At 42.4% G+C, this 19659-nt stretch overlaps 2 protein-coding genes across 3 annotated transcripts in view; one reads left to right on the top strand and one right to left on the bottom strand.

Moving 5' to 3' along the window:
• DNAH7 (dynein axonemal heavy chain 7) overlaps positions 1-16256 on the top strand; it is a 155482-nt gene extending 139226 nt beyond the window's left edge. Inside the window, exons 56-64 of the mRNA XM_060688081.2 lie at positions 120-320; positions 4896-5057; positions 6162-6347; positions 9687-9824; positions 11622-11852; positions 12966-13118; positions 14221-14398; positions 15039-15142; positions 15849-16256. Of these exons, the coding sequence (XP_060544064.2) occupies positions 120-320; positions 4896-5057; positions 6162-6347; positions 9687-9824; positions 11622-11852; positions 12966-13118; positions 14221-14398; positions 15039-15142; positions 15849-16055 (1560 nt within the window). The 3' untranslated portion in view covers positions 16056-16256. The remainder of the gene's footprint in view (positions 1-119; positions 321-4895; positions 5058-6161; positions 6348-9686; positions 9825-11621; positions 11853-12965; positions 13119-14220; positions 14399-15038; positions 15143-15848) is intronic.
• A 14-nt stretch (positions 16257-16270) lies between these two features.
• Positions 16271-19659, bottom strand: part of SLC39A10 (solute carrier family 39 member 10) — a 40812-nt gene continuing 37423 nt past the window's right edge. Inside the window, exon 10 of one of the 2 annotated variants that reach the window (XM_034429791.3) lies at positions 16271-19633. In XM_034429791.3, coding sequence (XP_034285682.1) covers positions 19475-19633 — 159 coding nt within the window. In that variant the 3' untranslated portion in view covers positions 16271-19474. The remainder of the gene's footprint in view (positions 19634-19659) is intronic. The other variant, XM_034429784.3, reaches the window with a different exon arrangement.

Raw genomic sequence — 19659 nt, 5'->3', positions numbered from 1 at the left:
AATTGTTATTGAACATAAATATAATTGAACGTGGGTAGGCCTTAAGAAGAAACATTTAATTTCTAACCCTCAGCTGGTGATCTCTTGTCCTTACTGAGTTTCTTTTTCTTCTCTATTAGGAACTGAATCCAGATACAACACATCCAGATTTCCGTATGTGGCTCACAAGCTACCCATCTCCCAACTTCCCTGTTTCTGTGCTCCAGAATGGAGTGAAGATGACCAACGAGGCCCCTAAAGGTCTACGGGCAAATGTGGTCAGGTCATATCTAATGGACCCCATCTCAGATGTGGAGTTTTTCAACAGCTGCAAAAAACCCGTTAGTATTCCATGATTCGTCTCGTTTTTCTCCTTCTTGTAAAAACCAGCTCAAGCAGACTCTTATGGGCTGGCTTGCATTTTTGCTGGTTTATAACCTACCCAATGAAATAGCCCTTCTATGCACAGAAACGTGCCTTTATGGCTGCCTCCTGGGATGCAGTTAATAGCAGGCTTTATTAAAATTGTATTTTTATTTTACCGCCAAGCTTTATTCCTCCTCCACCAAGCGTCGGTGGTGTGCCATTAATAATGTTGTGTGCCCATTTTTAAAGAAGGCAGGAGGAAGTAGTTTCCCGATGCAAATCTGCAAAGCAGGGGAGAAATTTTTGCAGCCGAAGATGAGCTGAGAGTTGCCCTGCTGAGAATCAAACCTTCTTTAATCGAAAGCATTAAAATGCTGGTTTCATAGGACCGGGAGGGCGAAAACGGCTCTATGAGTTGATGGATGGCACTCATCACTACCTTCTTTAGAATAACAGCTTCGAGTGAGGAGCCACCTGCTGTTTTCATAATTAGGTTTCAGAGTGCGAAGGCGCTTGACCCAAGATAATTTCCATGATCGGTGTCGTAATTAAGAATGGGAGATTGTTGTGCTTAAACTGAGATGATGATGTTTTTCTGCTTGCCTGGCAATTAAAAAAAAAAACAAAAAAACTCGGAAACTTTTTAAAAAGTTAAAAATGCAAACATACTGAAAGAAACAAAAGGAGCGAGAGCAGACATTTAGGTTGCAGGTTTTAAATATATCATTCAGAAACAAAGGTTGCATATTGTTCCTAAAAGGCAGTTCACTTCATAATTGTGTAAATTTCTGGGTTTCTTTCTTTACCCAAGGCTCAATTTCTTTGAAAGAGGGTCACAGGAGACTTCTGACCTTTTAATGGAACGTTTATAAGCATAAAGAGAAAACCCACAGTTTTCATAAACTCCAACAGAGTTCTATCTCCCATCTGATCGCTAAAACCCTACAAAAGGGAGCAGCTTGACCTTTTGCTTTTCTTTTCTTCAGGTTCAGCACAGATAGCTCCCACTACAGGCTAGCTGGACCTCTTCTACTCTGCCTATACCCAGGGGTGAAATCTACTTACCTTCCCAACCGGTTTGGAAGTGCACGCACCACGTGCATGTGTTTGTTTCGCTTGCGTGCATGCATCACATCCTCACATGGACCCTCTGCGCATGCGCAAATCCATTTGTGCATGTGCAGACAGTAGAAAACTGGTTACTTCCTGGTTAAAATTAGGAACTAACGACGACCGGGTGGGTGGGCGGAGCCTCACATCGCCATCACTACCGATTCTCCAAACCACTGGCTGCCATCGCTACCAGTTCGGCCAAACCGGGAGCATTTCACCCCTGCCTATACCCATAGGTTCCAAGATTCTTCATATACCCTTCAGTAGCTTTGGGTGACCATTCCGCACTGCCTTTCTAACATAACAGCTGGAGAAAATAGAATAACAGAGTTGGAAGGGACCTTGGAGGTCTTCTAGTCCAACCCCTGCCCAGGCAGGAAACCCTACACCACTTCAGACAAATGGTTATCCAACCTCTTCTTAAAAACTTCCAATGTTGGAGCATTCACAACTTCTGGAGGCAAGTTGTTCCACTGATTAATTGTTCTAACTGTTAGGAAATTTCTCCTTAGTTCTAGGTTGCTTCTCTCCTTGATTAGTTTCCACCCATTGCTTCTTGTCCTGCCCTCAGATGCTTTGGAGAATAGCTTGACTCCCTCTTCTTTGTGGCAGCCCCTGAGATATTGGAACATTGCTATCATGTCTCCCCTAGTCCTTCTTTTCATTAAAAGCTTCAGTACAGGGGCAGATCCATATTATTTAATTAAGTGAACATTAATTGTGTTTAAATTCAGTTTCGTTTTGGAGTTGGCCCCATCTGCAGTTGCCTGATTGAGAGGAAAGCATCTGGAGAGGATGCACACACACACACACACACACACACACACATTCACACAAGGTGGGCATGGGATTAGCTTAGCTTTTTCACTTGCATGAACTGTCCCTCTTAACAGGGGATTTGGGGCTGGTGGACACATCGGCTTTTGAGAACAAGTCATGTATAGCCTCACAGAACAGCTGCCACGGAGACATTGCCGTGCGCTAATTGGTAACACGATGGGTATGGCATTCACCAAGCATCCATTCGTAAGTGCCCATTACCTTTCCTAGCCTCACATTTATCAGAGTACATTTATCTTTTTTATGGGCAAATGGGACGCTTCCAACAAAGCACTAAGCAGACCCTCTGCCCCAATGGCATTCAGGAAATTAAAGATTTGGAAGAAACATCCAGTTCCAGCTCCTGTTCAGGGAGAGAATCCAGGATAAATCTTCTCTGATATATGGCTTTCTGGCCTCTGCTTGAACCTATCCAACAAAGGGGATCCCATCACGTTTCTGGATTATTAGCTGCATTGTCCAACTTTTATTCCAGTTAGGAAGTTTGTTCTGCCTTTTGGCTAAAATCTGCCCATCTCAAACCCCCTTTTTTATCACTTACATGCTGGAATGCTAGAGAACAGGTTGTGTGGCAACACTGCAGGTACTGGGGAAAAAAAGCGTTTCCATTGCTTTCTTTTTTTCTAACAGGAAATCCACTTCCCATGGTCTTTGGTCACACAACAACCTTTCTAGTTGTCTGATCCTCCCGATTGTCCTTCTGTCAAATTGTTTTGCTTTCTTTGAAACTTTTCAAAACTATAGTGCCCATGTACTATATATTTTGGAAAAGGTTGTATCCAGTGGTGGGATTCAAATAATTTAACAACCGGTTCTCTGCCCTAATGATTTCTTCCAACAACCAGTTCGCCAAACTGCTCAGAAAGTTAACAACCGGTTCTCTCGAAGTGGTGCGAACTGGCTGAATCCCACCACTGGTTTTATCTGTTGTATACAACATTATACATGGCAGAAGGAGGAGGTTCTGAGTCATGTAGAATAAGAGTGGAATATACTTCCTCTGCTTTTAGAAATAAAGATGATGCTAGAACAGGGGTGGGCAATTATGGCCCCTTTACGACTTGTGGACTTCATTTCCCAGAATTCCTGTGCCAGCATGGTTGGCTCAGGAATTCTGGGAAATGAAGTCCACAAGTCGTAAAGGGGCCATAATTGCCCACCCCCTGTACAGGTAGTCCTCATCTTACAACAATGTGTTTAGTGACCATTAATGTTAAAATGGCACTGAAAATATGACCATTTTTCACACTTGTGACCGTTGCAACATCCCCTTGGTCACATGACCAAAATTGAGACACTTGGCACCTCACCCCTATTTATGGTGGTTTCAGTGTCCCAGAGTCATGTGATCCCTTTTTGGAACCTTCTGACAAGCAAAGTCAGTGGGGAAGCGAGATTCACTTAGCCACCATGTTACTAATTTAACAACTGCAGTGATTCACTTAACAAATGCGGCAAGAAAAGACATAAAATGGGGCCAAACTCCAAAAATGTGGGCTCAATTGTGGTCCTAAATTGAGGACTACCTATATTGTTTGAATTAAAACAAGCTTTCTTAAAACCAGTGTTTCTCAACCTTGGTAGCTTGAAGATGGGTGGACTTCAACTCCCAGAATCCCCCAGCCAGCAGCACTGGCTGGGGGATTCTGGGAGTTGAAGTCCACCCATCTTCAAGCTACCAAGGTTGAGAAACACTGCTTAAAACAAAGGTGAGGTGTGGCAGGATGCTCGCCACAAGGGGAGTAACAATGGCACAATGAACCAACGGGTATTGCTTGCTATTCCTCCCTTTCCCACTGCCCATATAAGACAACCATGGGCAAGGTCTGGGGTCATGCGTAGTCTTTGGATCGGGTGATAATGCAAATAGATGAAATGAGACATTTTTTTTTCTTTTTTAATTTCTCCTGAATTTGCCGCTGAAGGATCAAAGTTTTAATTTGCAATAGCAATAGCACTTAGTCTTATATACTGCTTCACAGTGCTTTTATAGCCCCATGTAAGCGGTTTACAGAGTCAGAATATTGCCCTCAACAATCTGGATCCTCATTTTACCAACCTCAGAAGAATGGAAGGCTGAGTCAATCTTGAACCAGTCAGAGTTGAACTGCCAAACTGCTGGCAGTCGGCAGTCAGCAGAAGTAGCCTGCAGTACTGCATTCTAACCACTTCTCTACCATGGCTCTATTTAGATGTCTTAAACTTAATATTTTCTAGGGCACATTTAGCTTATATTAGGGCTTGCTCCATGCCCCCAGTTTTCAGCAGGTGTGTTCAGAGGGTTTTCCAAGGCTGCAGAGAAGGAGCTGTGGGTACCTTTAGGTTAGAAATACGGGTGTGTTTAGCTTGAGCTTCAAAGATTGCCTTGGAGCACATGATGTAGCTCTCCAGTTGAAGTTCAGCAGTTCCAAATTGCCTCAGCGCTAGAAAACGGATCTAGAAAGAAGGTTGATATGAATTGAAGTGAACTCCTTGGGGAAAGCAAGTAGCTTAATAAGAAAGAAAATAATCACTGAATTAACCATAGTAGCACAACTGAGAATCACTAGGCAGAAGAAGGGCTTAGATAAACCTTTCCTTTTTCTCCCTTTCCAAAGGCTGAATTCAAGAAGCTCCTGTACGGCCTCTGTTTCTTTCATGCCCTGGTCCAAGAGAGACGAAAATTTGGGCCGTTGGGTTGGAACATTCCCTACGAGTTTAATGAAACTGACCTGCGGATCAGCGTGCAGCAGTTGAATATGTTCATAAATCAGTATGAGGTACTGAATGATTCGAAAACAATGTCAGTTTTGTTCTCTCTGTTGCTGAAAGATCTGTCTGCAGAAATTGCTTGTTTGTTCATTCAAAAATAACCACATAAATAAACTTTCTTCACTGGGAAAATGGGGGGGGGGAATTTCTCTCTGATGCTGTTGGCAGGGGTTATGATTTATTTTCAGGATCTTTGGGAAACCACAAGGCATGTATGTTTAACGTAGGGGATGCTAAAGACCAATATAATAAAAGGGATGCTAAAGACCAATATAATTTTGTTAAAAATATATATTTTAAGCAGATGGAGTTCAGAATCTTGGGAAAGGTCTTTTCTCAACATTACTAAATCCTATTTCCAAAACACTTCTCCTCCCCATCTAATGCACACTCCATTTTTGGCCCTTTTTTCAGCCCATTTTTGAGGCTTTTTTCAGCCTGTTTTTGAGGCTTTTTCCAGCCCCCTTTTTCTGAAAAAATGGGCCGAAAAAAGGCCTGGAAAAGGCCAAAAAAAAAAAAAAAAGAGGCCCAAAAATGGGGTGTGAGGAGCCAAAAAATGGCTGGTGGGTAGGCGGGGCTTTGGCAATATTCGGTCTATAAGAGACACAGACATTTTCACCCCCTTTTGGGAGACAAAAAAGTGTTTCTTATAATCCGAAAAACACAGTATATACCGTGTGTGTGTCAGGTGCACTGGAGGAGAACATAATTTGGAACGCTGTGTGTGTGTGTGTGTGTGTGTGTGTATCAGTGGTGGGTTGCCCCCGGTTCACACCGGTTCTATAGAACCAGTAGTAAAACCAATGGGAGGCTCCGCTCACTGACCCTGGCGTCATTAAAACATTTCTGCGTGAGCGAAGTGAGCGCACGCACGTGGCCCCATTGCAAATTAGTAGAAAAGGTAAGTAGAACCCACCCCTGGTATGTATGTACGTATGTATGATGATGATGATGATGATGATAATAATTTAGACCCTGTATTTTCTATGCTTTTTAATGGGCTCTGCCTCACTCTTCTTATGCTTGTCTTTGACTATAATAAAGATTTGATTTGAAAACATAGTGAGTGGACAGGTATGTCACAAAGACTCTTGGTTTTTCCCCCCCCCCAGGAGTTGCCATTTGATGCTATCCGCTACATGACGGGTGAATGTAATTATGGAGGCAGAGTTACTGATGACTGGGATCGGCGTACATTGCGCAGCATTCTAAACAAGTTCTATAATCCGATTATTGTGATGGATCCTAACTATAAATTTGATACCAGTGGCATTTACTATGCTCCTCCTGAAGGAGAAGTAAGCACCAGAACATACAACAGGAAATTTTTCTGACCAAATCCCATTGAATGGAAGGGAATCCAGGCGAGAGGCTGATGCTAAAAGATCAGCATCTACAAATGGCTGCATTTTTTTGGGGGGGGGGTGTCATTCTCTGGGGTCAAAGGAGATGGCTCTGGTGTAGCTGTCAACCTGTACTTTAAAAAGCTCTGTAATATCCCTGCATTCTTCAATATGTCCAAGATTCAAAATTCCCAGTGGGCTTCATAAGATGTCAAGTGATACTGAGCAGCAGGGAAATGTTGTGTGTCACTTCACAGAGAAGATCTAACTCTCATCCATCAGAGGTTCTCAAATTCCCTCTTAGTAGAAAAGCAGTGGTGGTTCAGGCAAAGAGGCAACTGTGTAAAAAAAAAAAAAAGATCTGTAAAGAGTCTCTTCCTGTGCCTGCTCAGGTCTCTCTAGTATTAAAAACAAAATTGCCTCCAGTGGAAGGAATATATAGCCATCAAAACTCCAACTCATGAGAGGCTACTCCACAAATTGATGTAATTCCTTTTTAAAGCCATTCAGGTTGACCCATATCTCTACATTAAATTGACAATAAATTCTAGTCTCCCATCATTCAGCTTCAGGAAAGCATAGCATTACAGGAGGAATGCTGGGTGTGTGTCACACTTCCTCTTCACTGCTCCACTTGGCTTTTGTGACATGGCTCCTGACTATGATACCAAGGGATGTATGTGTGTAATATATCTTGCTCTAGAGCAGGGGTGAAATGCTCCCGGTTCGGACCGGATTGCCCTATCCGGTAGTGATGGCGGCAGGTGCCATTTTAGAAAAAATGCTTTGAAAAGTTTTTTTTTAAAAAAAGTTGGCCACGCCCACCCAGTCACATTACCCTCCCCCCCCCAAGCCATGCCATAGAACCAGTAGTAACAGATTTTACATTTTACATTTCACCCCTGGTCTAGAGTGCATCAAATGTTCCTTAACAGGCACATTTGCCCAATTGAAATAAAAGCTTTACTCGCTTATGGCGGGAGGGGACAATGTGGTGGCTCAGCCGTTAATATGCTGGGCTTGTCCTATTAAGAACCTGGGCTGCCACCCCATCACTTGGCAGCCCAGGTTCAAGACCTGAGTGCCACGTGATGGGTTGAGTTGGGTTGAGCTCCTGTCCTCACCCCAGCTCCTGCCAACCTAGCAGTTTGAAAGCATGCAAAAATGAGTAGATAAATAGGTACCACGTTGGCGAGAAGGTAACTGCTCTGTGACATTATACTGGCCACCTGTCATCAGAAATGTCTTTAGAGAGCAATGGCTCAATGGCCTTGAAACGGAGATTTATTTATTTATTTTATTTATTTTATTTAATTTATATACCGCCCTTCTCCCGAAGGACTCAGGGTGGTGAACAGCCATAATAAAAACAATGTACAAAAATAGAATTTAAAAGCAGATTAAAATAATTAAATCATAGGCCGAATTTAAAACTCTCATTTTAAAACCAATTTTTAAAACCCCATTAAAACCAAATTAAAATCATTTATCCCATCAGAGCTGCTTGCTGGAATAACAGGGTCTTCACTGCACGACGGAAGGTGCGGAGGTCGGGGATCCTTCGTATGTCCGGGGGTAATTCATTCCAGAGGACAGGGGCCCCCACAGAGAAGGCTCTCCCCCTGAGGATCGCCAGTCTACATTGTTTGGCTGATGGCACCCTGAGGAGGCCCTCTCTGTGTGAGCGTACCAGTCGGTGGGAGGCAATTGGTGGCAGAATGCGGTCTTGTAGATAGCCAAATCCTAAGCCATGGAGCGCTTTAAAGATGGTAACCAACACCTTGAAGCACACCTGGAAGACCACTGGGAGCCAGTGCAGCTCGCGCAAGAGGGGTGTTACATGGGAACGACGGGTCGCCCCCATTATTACTCGCGCGGCCGCATTCTGGACCAGTTGGAGCCTCCGGGTGCTCCTCAAGGGGAGCCCCATGTAGAGAATGTTACAATAGTCCAGACGGGAAGTGATGAGGGCGTGAGTGACTGTGTGCAAGGCGTCCCGATCCAGAAAGGGGTGCAACTGGGAAATCAGGCGAACCTGATAAAAAGCCCCCCTGGCCATGGCCGTCATATGATCATCCAAAGACAGCCGTGAGTCCAGGAGGACGCCTAAGTTGCGAGCCCTCTCTGAGGGGGGTAAGATCTCATACCCAATAGTCAGCGATGGTGTGAGCTGGCTATATTGGGACGCCGGAAACCACAGCCACTCAGTCTTGGAGGGGTTGAGTCTGAGCCTGTTCCTCCCCATCCAGATCCGCACGGCCTCCAGGCAACGGGACATCACGTCAAGGGCATCATTGGGGTGGCCTGGGTTGAAATGTCATTGGCATACAGTTGACACTTCACCCCAAAGCCATGGATGATCTCGCCCAGTGGCTTCACATAAATGTTAAACAGGAGGGGCGAGAGAACCGATCCCTGCGGCACCCCACAAGTGAGGAACCTCGAGGTTGACCTCTGCCCTCCTGTCAACACAGACTGCGTACGGTCAGAGAGGAAGGAGGAGAACCACCATAAAACGGTGCCCCCCACTCCCAATCCCTCTAGCCGACACAGCATGATACCATGATTGATGGTATCAAAAGTCGCTGAGAGGTCTAGGAGGACCAGAACAGAGGAGCAACCCCTGTCCCGAGCCCTCCAGAGATCATCAACCAATGCGATCAATGCCGTTTCCATGCTGTAACCCGCCCTGAAGCCCGACTGGCACGGATCTAGATAGACAGCTTCATCCAGGAATCAAGGAAGTTGCCTCACCACCACACTTTCAACAACCTTCGCCGCGAAGGTTGAGATGATAGTCAACGACGACTAGCAGAGTAAAATTCGCAAGGATTCCTTTACCTTTTTTTTAAAACCTTCAATATTATCAGGTTCTTCTGAGAAGTCTTCAGTGAATCTGTAATCTCCTTTCATAGCAAGAGATTTATGGTCAATGAAATCAGGCTGGAAATCCATTTGATTAGATTTTTTTAAAGATATTTCATGCCACCTTATTTTTTAATAAACAACTCAAGGCAGCCAACATTGCTAATATTCCTTCCTCCTCTATTTTCCCTACAACAATTCTGTGTGTGAGGGGGGGAGAGAGAGGGAGAGAGAGAGAGGGAGAGGGAGAGAAAGACTGATCCAAGTCACCCAATGGGCTTTTATGCTTTAAGACGGGACTAAAATGTACATCTGTTGATTTCTAGTTGTCTCCTTAACTACTACAGCAAACTGGCTTTAGGCAGACCTATAGCTCCATGTAATTCAGGATCAATTTACTAATAAATCACTGTTCTTAATCATTTTCAGTATCAAAGTTACATTGAATACACTAAGACTCTTCCTCTGAATCCTGCCCCAGAGATATTTGGGATGAACTCCAATGCCGATATCACCAAGGATCAAGCTGAAACGCAGTTGCTGTTTGATAATATTCTTCTCACACAGGTGTGTCCCTTTTCAGTTCAACAACTAAGAACCTAGCTACCACTATTACAATCAATGGTTTTATGCACTTTGGGGGATAGTGTTTGAAATGCAGAAAATCAGCTTTTTCTTCCCTGTGGTGGGCCTGTAATCTTTGTGAATTGTCTGGCATATTAGACTGTGAAATACTACAATTAGGTTTTTACAAGAGCAGTTTCCAAATTGCGTGCAGAAAGATAAACTGTGGACAGTTCAAAAGGAATGTTGAATTGCCTGAGTACTGTAAGCTTTTAAGTATCTCCAGTAAAGTCCAAAATACAGTATCGGCTTTCTTCTGGGAATTCCACCAGTAATAATGAGTATGTACAAAGATGTCTGCAGTACTTTAGGAAGTCATCCTGGCCTGCAAGCCTCTAATCCTTTCCTATTTTTATTTCTATTTCTCAAACATATCATAATATAAGGTTCAGGAGATCTAACATACAATTTTATTTTCCCCAAGGATGAAAATATTTCCATTCCGTAGGGAAACATGGGCATACTGAGAACTAAGTCACAACAACAGGGACTTGAAAGGCACAGACAGATCTTCAAGCCACACAGGATGCCTAAATGATTAAAAGTTTAGAAATTGCACAAGTGCTTGATTATGAAGCAAGAGGAACAGGTCCACCATCTAGACCAGGGGTGTCAAACTTGTTCCCATCATCGGCTGCATCAGGAGTTTGTTTGCCCTTGTGGGGGCTGGGGTGGGCGTGGCCTGATCATTGTGGCCGACTGAGTGGGCTTGGCCAGGACCGGGGTGGCAGTGGACGCTGACATATCTGATCTAGACTATATGTGAGAAAGGCCTGGATCTCAATGCAATTAGAAATGTATGTGGCAAATGCAGATTTGACTATTGTTAAAAATCTCCAGATTGCTTACCGATGGATTATAGCAAGGAAAACAAATATATGTGCACCCTAAAAGCCTCACTATCTTAGGGTCCATACTTAGTAGGATCGTTCAGCTGGCTACTTCATAGTTGGTCAGATTGGAAGCAATGGGCTGGGAGCAGATTAACACTTCACTTCTGCTGATTTCAATAGTCCTGTCAGCCCTGGAAGCCATCTTTTTCTTTGGATCTTCAGGGCTGCCACACTTAGTGCTGTGGGAAACTGGGAGGGGGATTGCATAGAGCGGTGGAGATATTTAGCCATAATAACATTCCTTTCTCTGAGAGTCAAGGACATTCGGCCCTGCACTTGGAGTGGCGTGACTGGGAAGCATCTTCAGTTGGGACGGTGCAATGATTGGACCATGTGATGGACATGTGGGTGCAGGGGAAGGGACTTGGACTTTCTTTTGGGTGGGGAAAACCTGGAAGCTGTCAGATTCGGGTTTCCCCAGATGTGCCAATATGACATCTCTAATAAAATGGAACTTTGAGGAATTTCTAGCCTCAGAGTTTTCTTTCGTTGGGGGTGTTACTTGGAACCCTGACAAGTACTCTAATACGAAAGCTGTTTCAAGTGAGGATAATCAGAAGGGCAATCTGCTTTGCTGCCCTTGAGATATGTTACTTTATAATACTAGTCAGCTACATTAAATCTTCTGTTGTCCAAGATGCCCAGAGTATTAAAAAAAGCACAAAATGTCTCCAAGCCCAGAGTTTCTAATGCAAGAAACACAATTTTTGCATCTGAATTAAAGGACATCAACAGGCCATTTTCTGTCCAAGTTTAGATCCCCAGTAAAAGTTCTTCCTGCTGAGCTGAAATATCTGGTAGGCTTTGCAGCATTTCACCGCTCTTTTTCTCTCTGTTTTGTAAATAGTCTCGTGCAACAGGTGCTGGTGCCAAGTCGTCTGATGAAATTGTTCGCGAGGTGGCAAGTGACATCCAAAGTAAACTTCCCTCTGACTTTAACATTGAAATAGCAATGAGGAGATACCCAACAACCTACACCCAGAGCATGAACACTGTGCTGGTCCAAGAGATGGGCCGATTTAACAAATTATTGCAAACTATACGAGACTCGTGCATCAACATTCAGAAAGCAATCAAGGTAAAATAAGCTGACGAGAAAGTGTATTTAGTTTGAATAGGCTGGAAAGAGTAGCTGTCAGCTCCCATTAGTTTCACTGGAGTCTTTGGGGATTTGCCCAATAGTTCTTTTAGTCTGAAGGGTTGAAATAATCTCTGAGCTCTGACCTTCACCACTACTTGGGAGGTGCAGTTCTCAATTATAATAACATGCTCAGCATTATGCATCACCGCTGTTTTAGAAATCTATCAGTAGAGACAAGGAATAGGATGAAAAGCCATGGAAATACTTTGGAGACAGCAACCTAAGCTAGTGGCCTGCTATGCAGCCAGAAAGATGGTCCCCCAAAAAGTTGCGCAAATGTCAGTGACCCAAATTGAGCAATGAGCTAGTAAATTCTCTTTTCAACTCTTTCCTCTGCTAAAAGCTTAACATGGACTCTCTGTTTTAAGCCTTTTCCCCTTCTGGAATGAAATGGAACAGAACAGAATACAATACTTTATTGGCCAAGTGTGATTGGACACACAAGTACAGTAGAGTGGTTGTGTATCCAATTACACAATCCAATACAGTACAGAATACACCCTTACATGGCTGCCATCTGTTTGGGAAGGACCAACTAACAAATTCATTTTCATGATCTGTGTGATAGAACTTACCTAATACAACTATTGACAATAAATAATTGATTACTTGATAATTGATCAATTAAATAATTGATAAACTTGATTAAACCTGTATGCCGCCTGACTCTAATGACTGGGCAACATACTATGTAGCTCAAGTAGTGGTAGAGGGTGAAATACAGTAGTTAATTTTCAAAGTTGTACCTGTTTCATCAGAACTTTTGCTTATTGTATAGCCGACATCCTACAACTAAACTGTGTAACAGAAATGTGAAGTGTATCAATCCTAATAATAAAAGCAGGCATGTAAACTGAGCAGTGGCTCATTGCATGTGTTGCAACCGCATATCAGAGTACAAGCTTCTATAGTAACATGGCAGATTTTGAGTGACCACTGCATAGAGACTAAATTACTAAACTCAACTACTCCTCAGAGGCAATATTTGGTAAAGCTATATGACATGGAGAGGGACAAACTATCACTTTTCTTCTTTTGTATCTCAAACAGGGTTTAGTGGTGATGTCTGCAGATCTGGAAGAAGTAGTAAATAGTATTTTGAAAGGAAAAATTCCAGGCATGTGGATGAGTAAGTCTTATCCAAGCCTCAAACCTCTTGGCAGCTATGTAAATGATTTTCTTACCAGATTGAAGTTCCTTCAGGTGAGCATTTCACTTAAAGTTTTGATTCTAGGAATTGAAACCTTTCTTGATCTCGGTGTGCTTTAGATATGTATATCTACAATTCATCATCCGACTTAGCAGGTTTAATAGGAAAAGCTGCACCATTTCTCTGTATATGCATATGGCTTTAAATACTCTTATAGACGCACATCGCATGAAAGAGGTATAATTAATATCCAAAACACTACTTCAGATTCTGGGTGCATGCTGTTTACAATGATTTGAGTATTAGGGCATATGTTACATAACCTACCCTGTTTCCCCCAAAATAAGACATCCCCTGATAATAAGCCCAATCGGGCTTTTGAGTGCATGGCAATAAGGCCAAGCCCTTATTTCAGAGTTCAAAAAAATATAAGACAGGATCTTATTTTCGGGGAAACACGGTAGTACAATGGCTCTCTCTTCAAGTTGTGTCGCTGAGCACAGAATACTGACTTTTCCCATTACTGAATGCCTGCACTTCAGAAGTCACCTCAAACCGAAGTACATAAACATTAAGTGCTGGAGACCCATCTTGCTATGATGCCTTGGTAACAATTTGGTGAGATTTCCTGCTATTGATTAAAAGCATCTTAACGTAAGATGTTAGATTGAATTCATAGACAGGGAAATCATGGTTTGCCATCGACAAAAAGGAGCACAGGAAATATAACTCTCTTGGACATTCTGAAGGGGGTTATAGAACACTACAAGACAATTTTATCATCTTTAGCTGCCTAAGGTGTTCTTGTTGTGCTACCATCTAGAGTTTAGATAGCAAATGTGGTATTCTAATATTATATGGTAGTCACAGTCCCTGGTCACGTTAGTTGGGATTGACAGAACCCAGGATCTGACACACCATGGGGTCCACTGTCATCCTAAAAGAGCCTTGCACAAACATGAGGCAATCTCCCCACAAAACATGCAAAAATCTGATTTTCCTTTGCCACTCATGGCACATTTAGTAAGGCTTGCCCATTGCTGGGGGAGGGGGAATTCAGTGAGCAGGTTGCATTCCATCAATACATCTTGGTACAACCTAGTGAATTCATTTGTTAACATTAAACTAAATTTCCTCCTCGTCCTGTCATTGCAGACCTGGTTTGAAACTGGCACTCCCCCTATGTTCTGGCTGTCTGGATTTTTCTTCACACAAGCCTTCTTAACTGGTGCCCAACAGAATTTTGCCCGGAAATACACCATCCCAATTGATCTCTTAGGGTTTGATTACGAAGTTCTGGAAGACAAGGAATACAAACATGGCCCCGAAGATGGTGAATCTACAATCAGATTGACAACTCTATAATTGGGAGAACTTTACTTTAATTAGCACTTTTGTACTCTACCCTTCATCTCTAAAACATTCGGGGTGGAAAATTGAGGAAATGGAATCTAAGCTTCTTAAAATCATTATGAAGTTAGGTTGAGGCTATATGAAAGTCCATATGCTAAGCAGAGACGTGCGTTATCATATCCCTCCTACCCTTTGTCCACTTGATCTGCATATTTTCTTTATGTTCCATTACTAGTTTAATTGAATTACAAATTCATGTCAGGGAAATTGGTCATAGTAAATTCCATGAGATTATCACAAAGATTAAGAGGTCTAATTGTTTGTTATGGCCACATGTTTGATACAGAAAACCTGCTTCTGAATAGGAAACCGCACGTAAGTCATACTTTTCAAGCCAGGGCAAAGCTGCAACCCATCTCCTATCTGTTTATTTCTGTATACAGAAATAACCATTGCCTGAGCTTTGTCTTTGCAAGTCGTACAGAATCCATTTCTAGATATGGGCTTCCCTAATGGGAACGATCAAAAACTCATAATCCAATGTAAAGTTCAGTTACAAAACAAAATTCCACAAATCATTTTATATCAACATATCCTTTTCTTTTTCAAATAAAAAACAGGAGTCTATGTTCATGGATTATTCTTGGATGGAGCTCGTTGGAACCGGAAGACGAAGAAATTAGGGGAATCTTACCCCAAAATCCTTTATGATAATATGCCAGTGGTTAGTATCTTCCTGCTAAATACGATTTTTTTCTAGTAATCAGGTAGTCCTCAATTTACCTCAATTGAGCCTAAATTGTATGTTGTTAAGTGAGAAATTTGTTAAGTGAGTTTGCTCCATTTTACGACTTTTCTCGCCACGTGTTAAGTGAATCACTACAGTTCTAAAATTAGTAACACGGTTTTTAAGTGAATCTGGTTTCCCCATTGACTTTGCTTGTCAAAAAGTTGCAAAACGGGATCACATGACTCCAGGACACTGCAACCGTCATAAATGTGAGTTATCGAGCATCCGAATGTAAATCAAGTGACCATGGGGAAGCTGCAAAGGTCATAAGTGTGAAAAATGGTCATAAGTCCCTTTTTTCCAGTGCCTTTGAACGGTCACTAAATGAACTGCTGTAAATTGAGGACTACCTGTATCAATTGACTTGGGTTGAAACAAACAACCCAAGGCCTTCATGGACTTGATAGTTCCATGAAGGGGATTCAAACATGCACATTACCTGTGTGTAAGCAACTCAAGTATCATATGTGACTATATAACCCACTTCTTAAATTGTGCTGTAATTGCACTTGATTGTGCCACTATGCTGATTGTCTTGATTTGGTTCAGAGTTTCTGAAAGATAATCCGTCCTCGCCCAGATAAAGGGCAGTACCTTGTAATCCCCTGGCATCTTAATCGTCTCCTTCTACTTGCTACAGATGTGGCTTAAGCCTTGCCGAAGGTCAGACATTCCCAACAGACCCAGTTATTTGGCTCCGGTGTACAAGACAAGTGAAAGACGAGGAACTTTGTCCACTACGGGCCATTCTACCAATTTTGTGATTGCAATGATTCTGCCTTCAGACAGGCCAGAGGAACACTGGATTGGACGAGGGGTGGCCCTGTTATGCCAGCTCAACTCCTAACCTAAGGAAAGACGCCAGGAAAAGAGAGGCTAATTATCCCAGCCTGCCACATTCAGTATCTTTTTTGTATCTTTTTTTTTCTAAAGAAATTCAAATGTTTCAAAATTTTTAAATACACTTTATTTGCATCTTTTAAGTTGTAAAAAAAAAATTTAGAATAAATTGAATGAAATAATAATAAAACGTTCTTGGGGGTAAAAAGCAAGTCTGCATAATTGTTTATTCAATAATTTTATTTTCTTATGTTCCTTGTGAATAAGGAACAGACATAAACACAACACTGTTGACAATGGACAAAAAACAGCATTTCATCATTTCCAGCTTTATATATATATATATATATATTTATATTTATATATATTTTAAAAATGGATTTTGTTGTAACAAATCAAAACAACACCCCACCCCCTTCCAAAAGCTGTACCTCAAATATATTTCAGGACCATAATCACATTGTTTTAACCGTAAGGAAAGAAGTCACACTGCATCCTAGGATGCTACAGCATTTTCTAAGCAATCATCATATCACAGCTGATTCAGTGCAGTGTGATCAATATGGGATGTCACACAGTGACAGCATTTTAAGATACAAGTAACATTTATGCCCTCTAACAAGTACACATTTAAATGAGACCGGACTCCAAGTGGAAGGGAATGATGAATCCACGTAGAAATGTAGTGGAATCCCAATTGTCCCAAATGTGATCACTTAATTGTATTTCAAAAAATTGGGGGAATTCAGCAGCCAAGGAAAACAGGGGAAAGGGCTGCTCTACGGCTCTTCACAAAGTGTAACAGGCACACAAGTGAATGAGGGAGGATCGTCTCCCGAAGGCTCACTAAAATCCTAACATTCCACCACAGGGCTGGTGTTTTGTAGAAAAAAAGAATTATTACTTGGGTCTAATTATTTTCCCCCGATTGACATTACATTATAGAACATGCCAGCAGAACGCAAAAGGAAAAAGTACTACCTGAAGTAGAGAAAGCTTTATTCATAATTACAAAAATAGATTTTGAAAAAATCTTGTATGCCTGACTTTTTTTTTTTGTCAAAAATAAAAATAAAAATTAAAAAAAAATCTCCCTCAGCAATCTGGCAGACACTAATAAATCAAGAATCCAAAGGCGCAAATCTTAGGAGAAGGAAGTCCCACTGATAGATTCCTAAGGGGAATTCAGCAGCATCTCCTCTAGCTTGCAGCCAAGCATTTTTAGTTGGAGTTGAGCTACTCTCTCTAGTAAAGAGAGCGAGACCAAAGAAGACCCAACCTTACAGTCTTCACAGTTGTTCTGAGATCCCAGTGGGTATGCAGTTGGTAAGGGAGTAGGAACCAGTTCTCCTGGAGCCACCAGCTAATCAAAACACTGCTGTTAGTATTCAAAACCCCGCCCACAAAAGCCACCATCACTGACATACCTTCAAAGTAGACAACACTTGCACAAATGCAGGAATGTCTAGAGAAAAAGTCAGTGGAATGATCAAAAAGTAAATTGGAATGAAAGCGTATCTGGTTTTGTAACATTTAGGAACTCTGATGGGAATCAAAGAAATTCCCCCCTCCCTGCTAAAATCCAAACCCACCAACCTTTCTTTGCAGCTCAGCTTACATATACTTTAAAAAAAAAAAAAGGAAGAAAAATGGTGGAAGAAACTAACTCCCAAGATTACTTTAGGATTAACCTGTTGAGTTCTTGTTTCCTGGGACTGGAAGTCTGCTGCACTCATGATCTCTTACAGTCTATCTCTAGGTGTTTGATTGGCACAAACATTCTCCCTACGGTGGAGCTAATCCTTACAGAATTAAGGCTTTTCCCCAAATCTGTATGTGCCATGACACTGGCACAACCGCTTGACTATCATAGAAGGCTTGATCTATGTAATCCCTGCAGCACACCTCCCTGGCATAGGTTTCTAGGAACCCATGCACCGATGGGGGGAGTCATCAAGGAGGCAGCAGGTCCCCTTGCTGGAGAGGAAGCACCGCCAAGATAGGAAGTCACCTGCTTGGCTTCTGGGAGGAGACCTCGGGTCTTCTACACTGCAGAAGGAACCCAACTGCAACAAAGACAGGGATCAAAGCCCAGCAGAATAAAAGAAAGTTCAAAACAATGAAAGCAATCTTCGAAAGGGGGCCTTGGGGAGAAAATTCCCAATGTCAAGTGGCTGCAGATGCTCCAAATGTAGATGGCATGGCACTGAATTCACACATTCAAAACTGTTTTCAAGATTCATGTCAAATGAACATGAAAAAGGGCTGCTGTCAAAGAAACCTGAGGCAGGACCTCCCTTAGTAACAGAGAAGGAAGTATGAACTGCTCAAAAACGGCACTGCTATCTACTCCACAACTGCAGCCCGGGGAATGGAGGAAGTCCACAAGCAATATTTAGCTATCCGGCATTTTGCTAATCTATCTCCCACAAGCTAGCATGAAATAGCTAATGCTTTCCAACCCCACACTTTCCCAAGGTACACAGGCTTGATTCAGAGATCTGCAGCCTGCTTTTCCTCGGGCTTCAAAAGAGTACAATACCACCATAGTAACGAAGGGGCTCAAAAATTTGCAAAGGAGCCAGTAACTGCAGAGCTGCATAATAGTGGCTGCAGACAAGAACACATGCTTGAAACCCTGTATTAAACAGCTGATTGGCAAGGAGGAAGGAAAGGGGGAGGAAAGTTCAATCCAGGACCGAGAAAAGGGAGAAGGAAGTTCAATTCAGTGGCTGAACCAGAAAAACAACCCGGTTTTACTTTGGTCATACCATTCAGCGAAGTGCAAAAGAGCTGACCGAGCAGGCAACAGGGCTGGGAGCAAATGCAATCCAATAATAACATGCTAGAAACAATTCATCCTTTCTTGCTTTGTTTTAAAAAAAAACATTAAAAAGGTAACCCCTCCCAGAATGGTTCTAGTTGTGCACTGCCAACTAATTTCAGTTGCGAGCCTGTGTGTGTTACAGGCTGGGACAAGGAGCCCGGGCAATGACCTAGCTTGGTGCGTGAGCTCTGTGGATATATAGGGGTGCCTTTCACCATTTGCTCGAATACAACACAAAAGGCTTTGTCAGCAGGGTGTGATTTCTGCTGCACGTGGCCAGAGCCAAATAGAAACGATATGTTTGCAACAGCATCTCATGCATCATGTTTACATGCTCTGCTTCCAACACAACTTGATTTTTAAAAAAAAGAAAAGAAAAGAAAATACTGGACCAAATCAATCGTCTTTTGTTTGTCTCTTCCTTCCCATGAGCTGGAAAGAAGCAGAGCCTGTTTAAACAGATACCAAAATACAGTTACTGATAAATCAGTGTGTGTCACTGCTTTGTCTGGGAACTGATGTGCATACAGTACCGCAGGGCAGACTAAAAAAAGTCTTACAGTAGCATGACTGCAGTCACAGTTGAGTACTGGAAATTTTCAAAACTGAATGTCCAACACTATTTTGTCTTCAAAAAGGGCAATCACGAGCATGATGGCAAAACCTAGGACAAGCCCCAAGTTCTGGAGGACGAACTGGCCCACCGGACAGTAACCGTGCTCTTCGTTGTCTCCATCCCCATGAAGCATCTCTGGAAGCTGAAAGGAAGGAAAGGTCTGAATAA

This window comes from Pantherophis guttatus, chromosome 1, assembly GCF_059756535.1.
Source record: "Pantherophis guttatus breed Tessera chromosome 1, ASM5975653v1, whole genome shotgun sequence".
Classification (NCBI taxonomy): Eukaryota; Metazoa; Chordata; class Lepidosauria; order Squamata; family Colubridae; genus Pantherophis; species Pantherophis guttatus.
The sequence above is the reverse complement of the archived record's forward strand: the minus strand, read 5'-3'. Positions and strand labels throughout refer to the sequence as shown.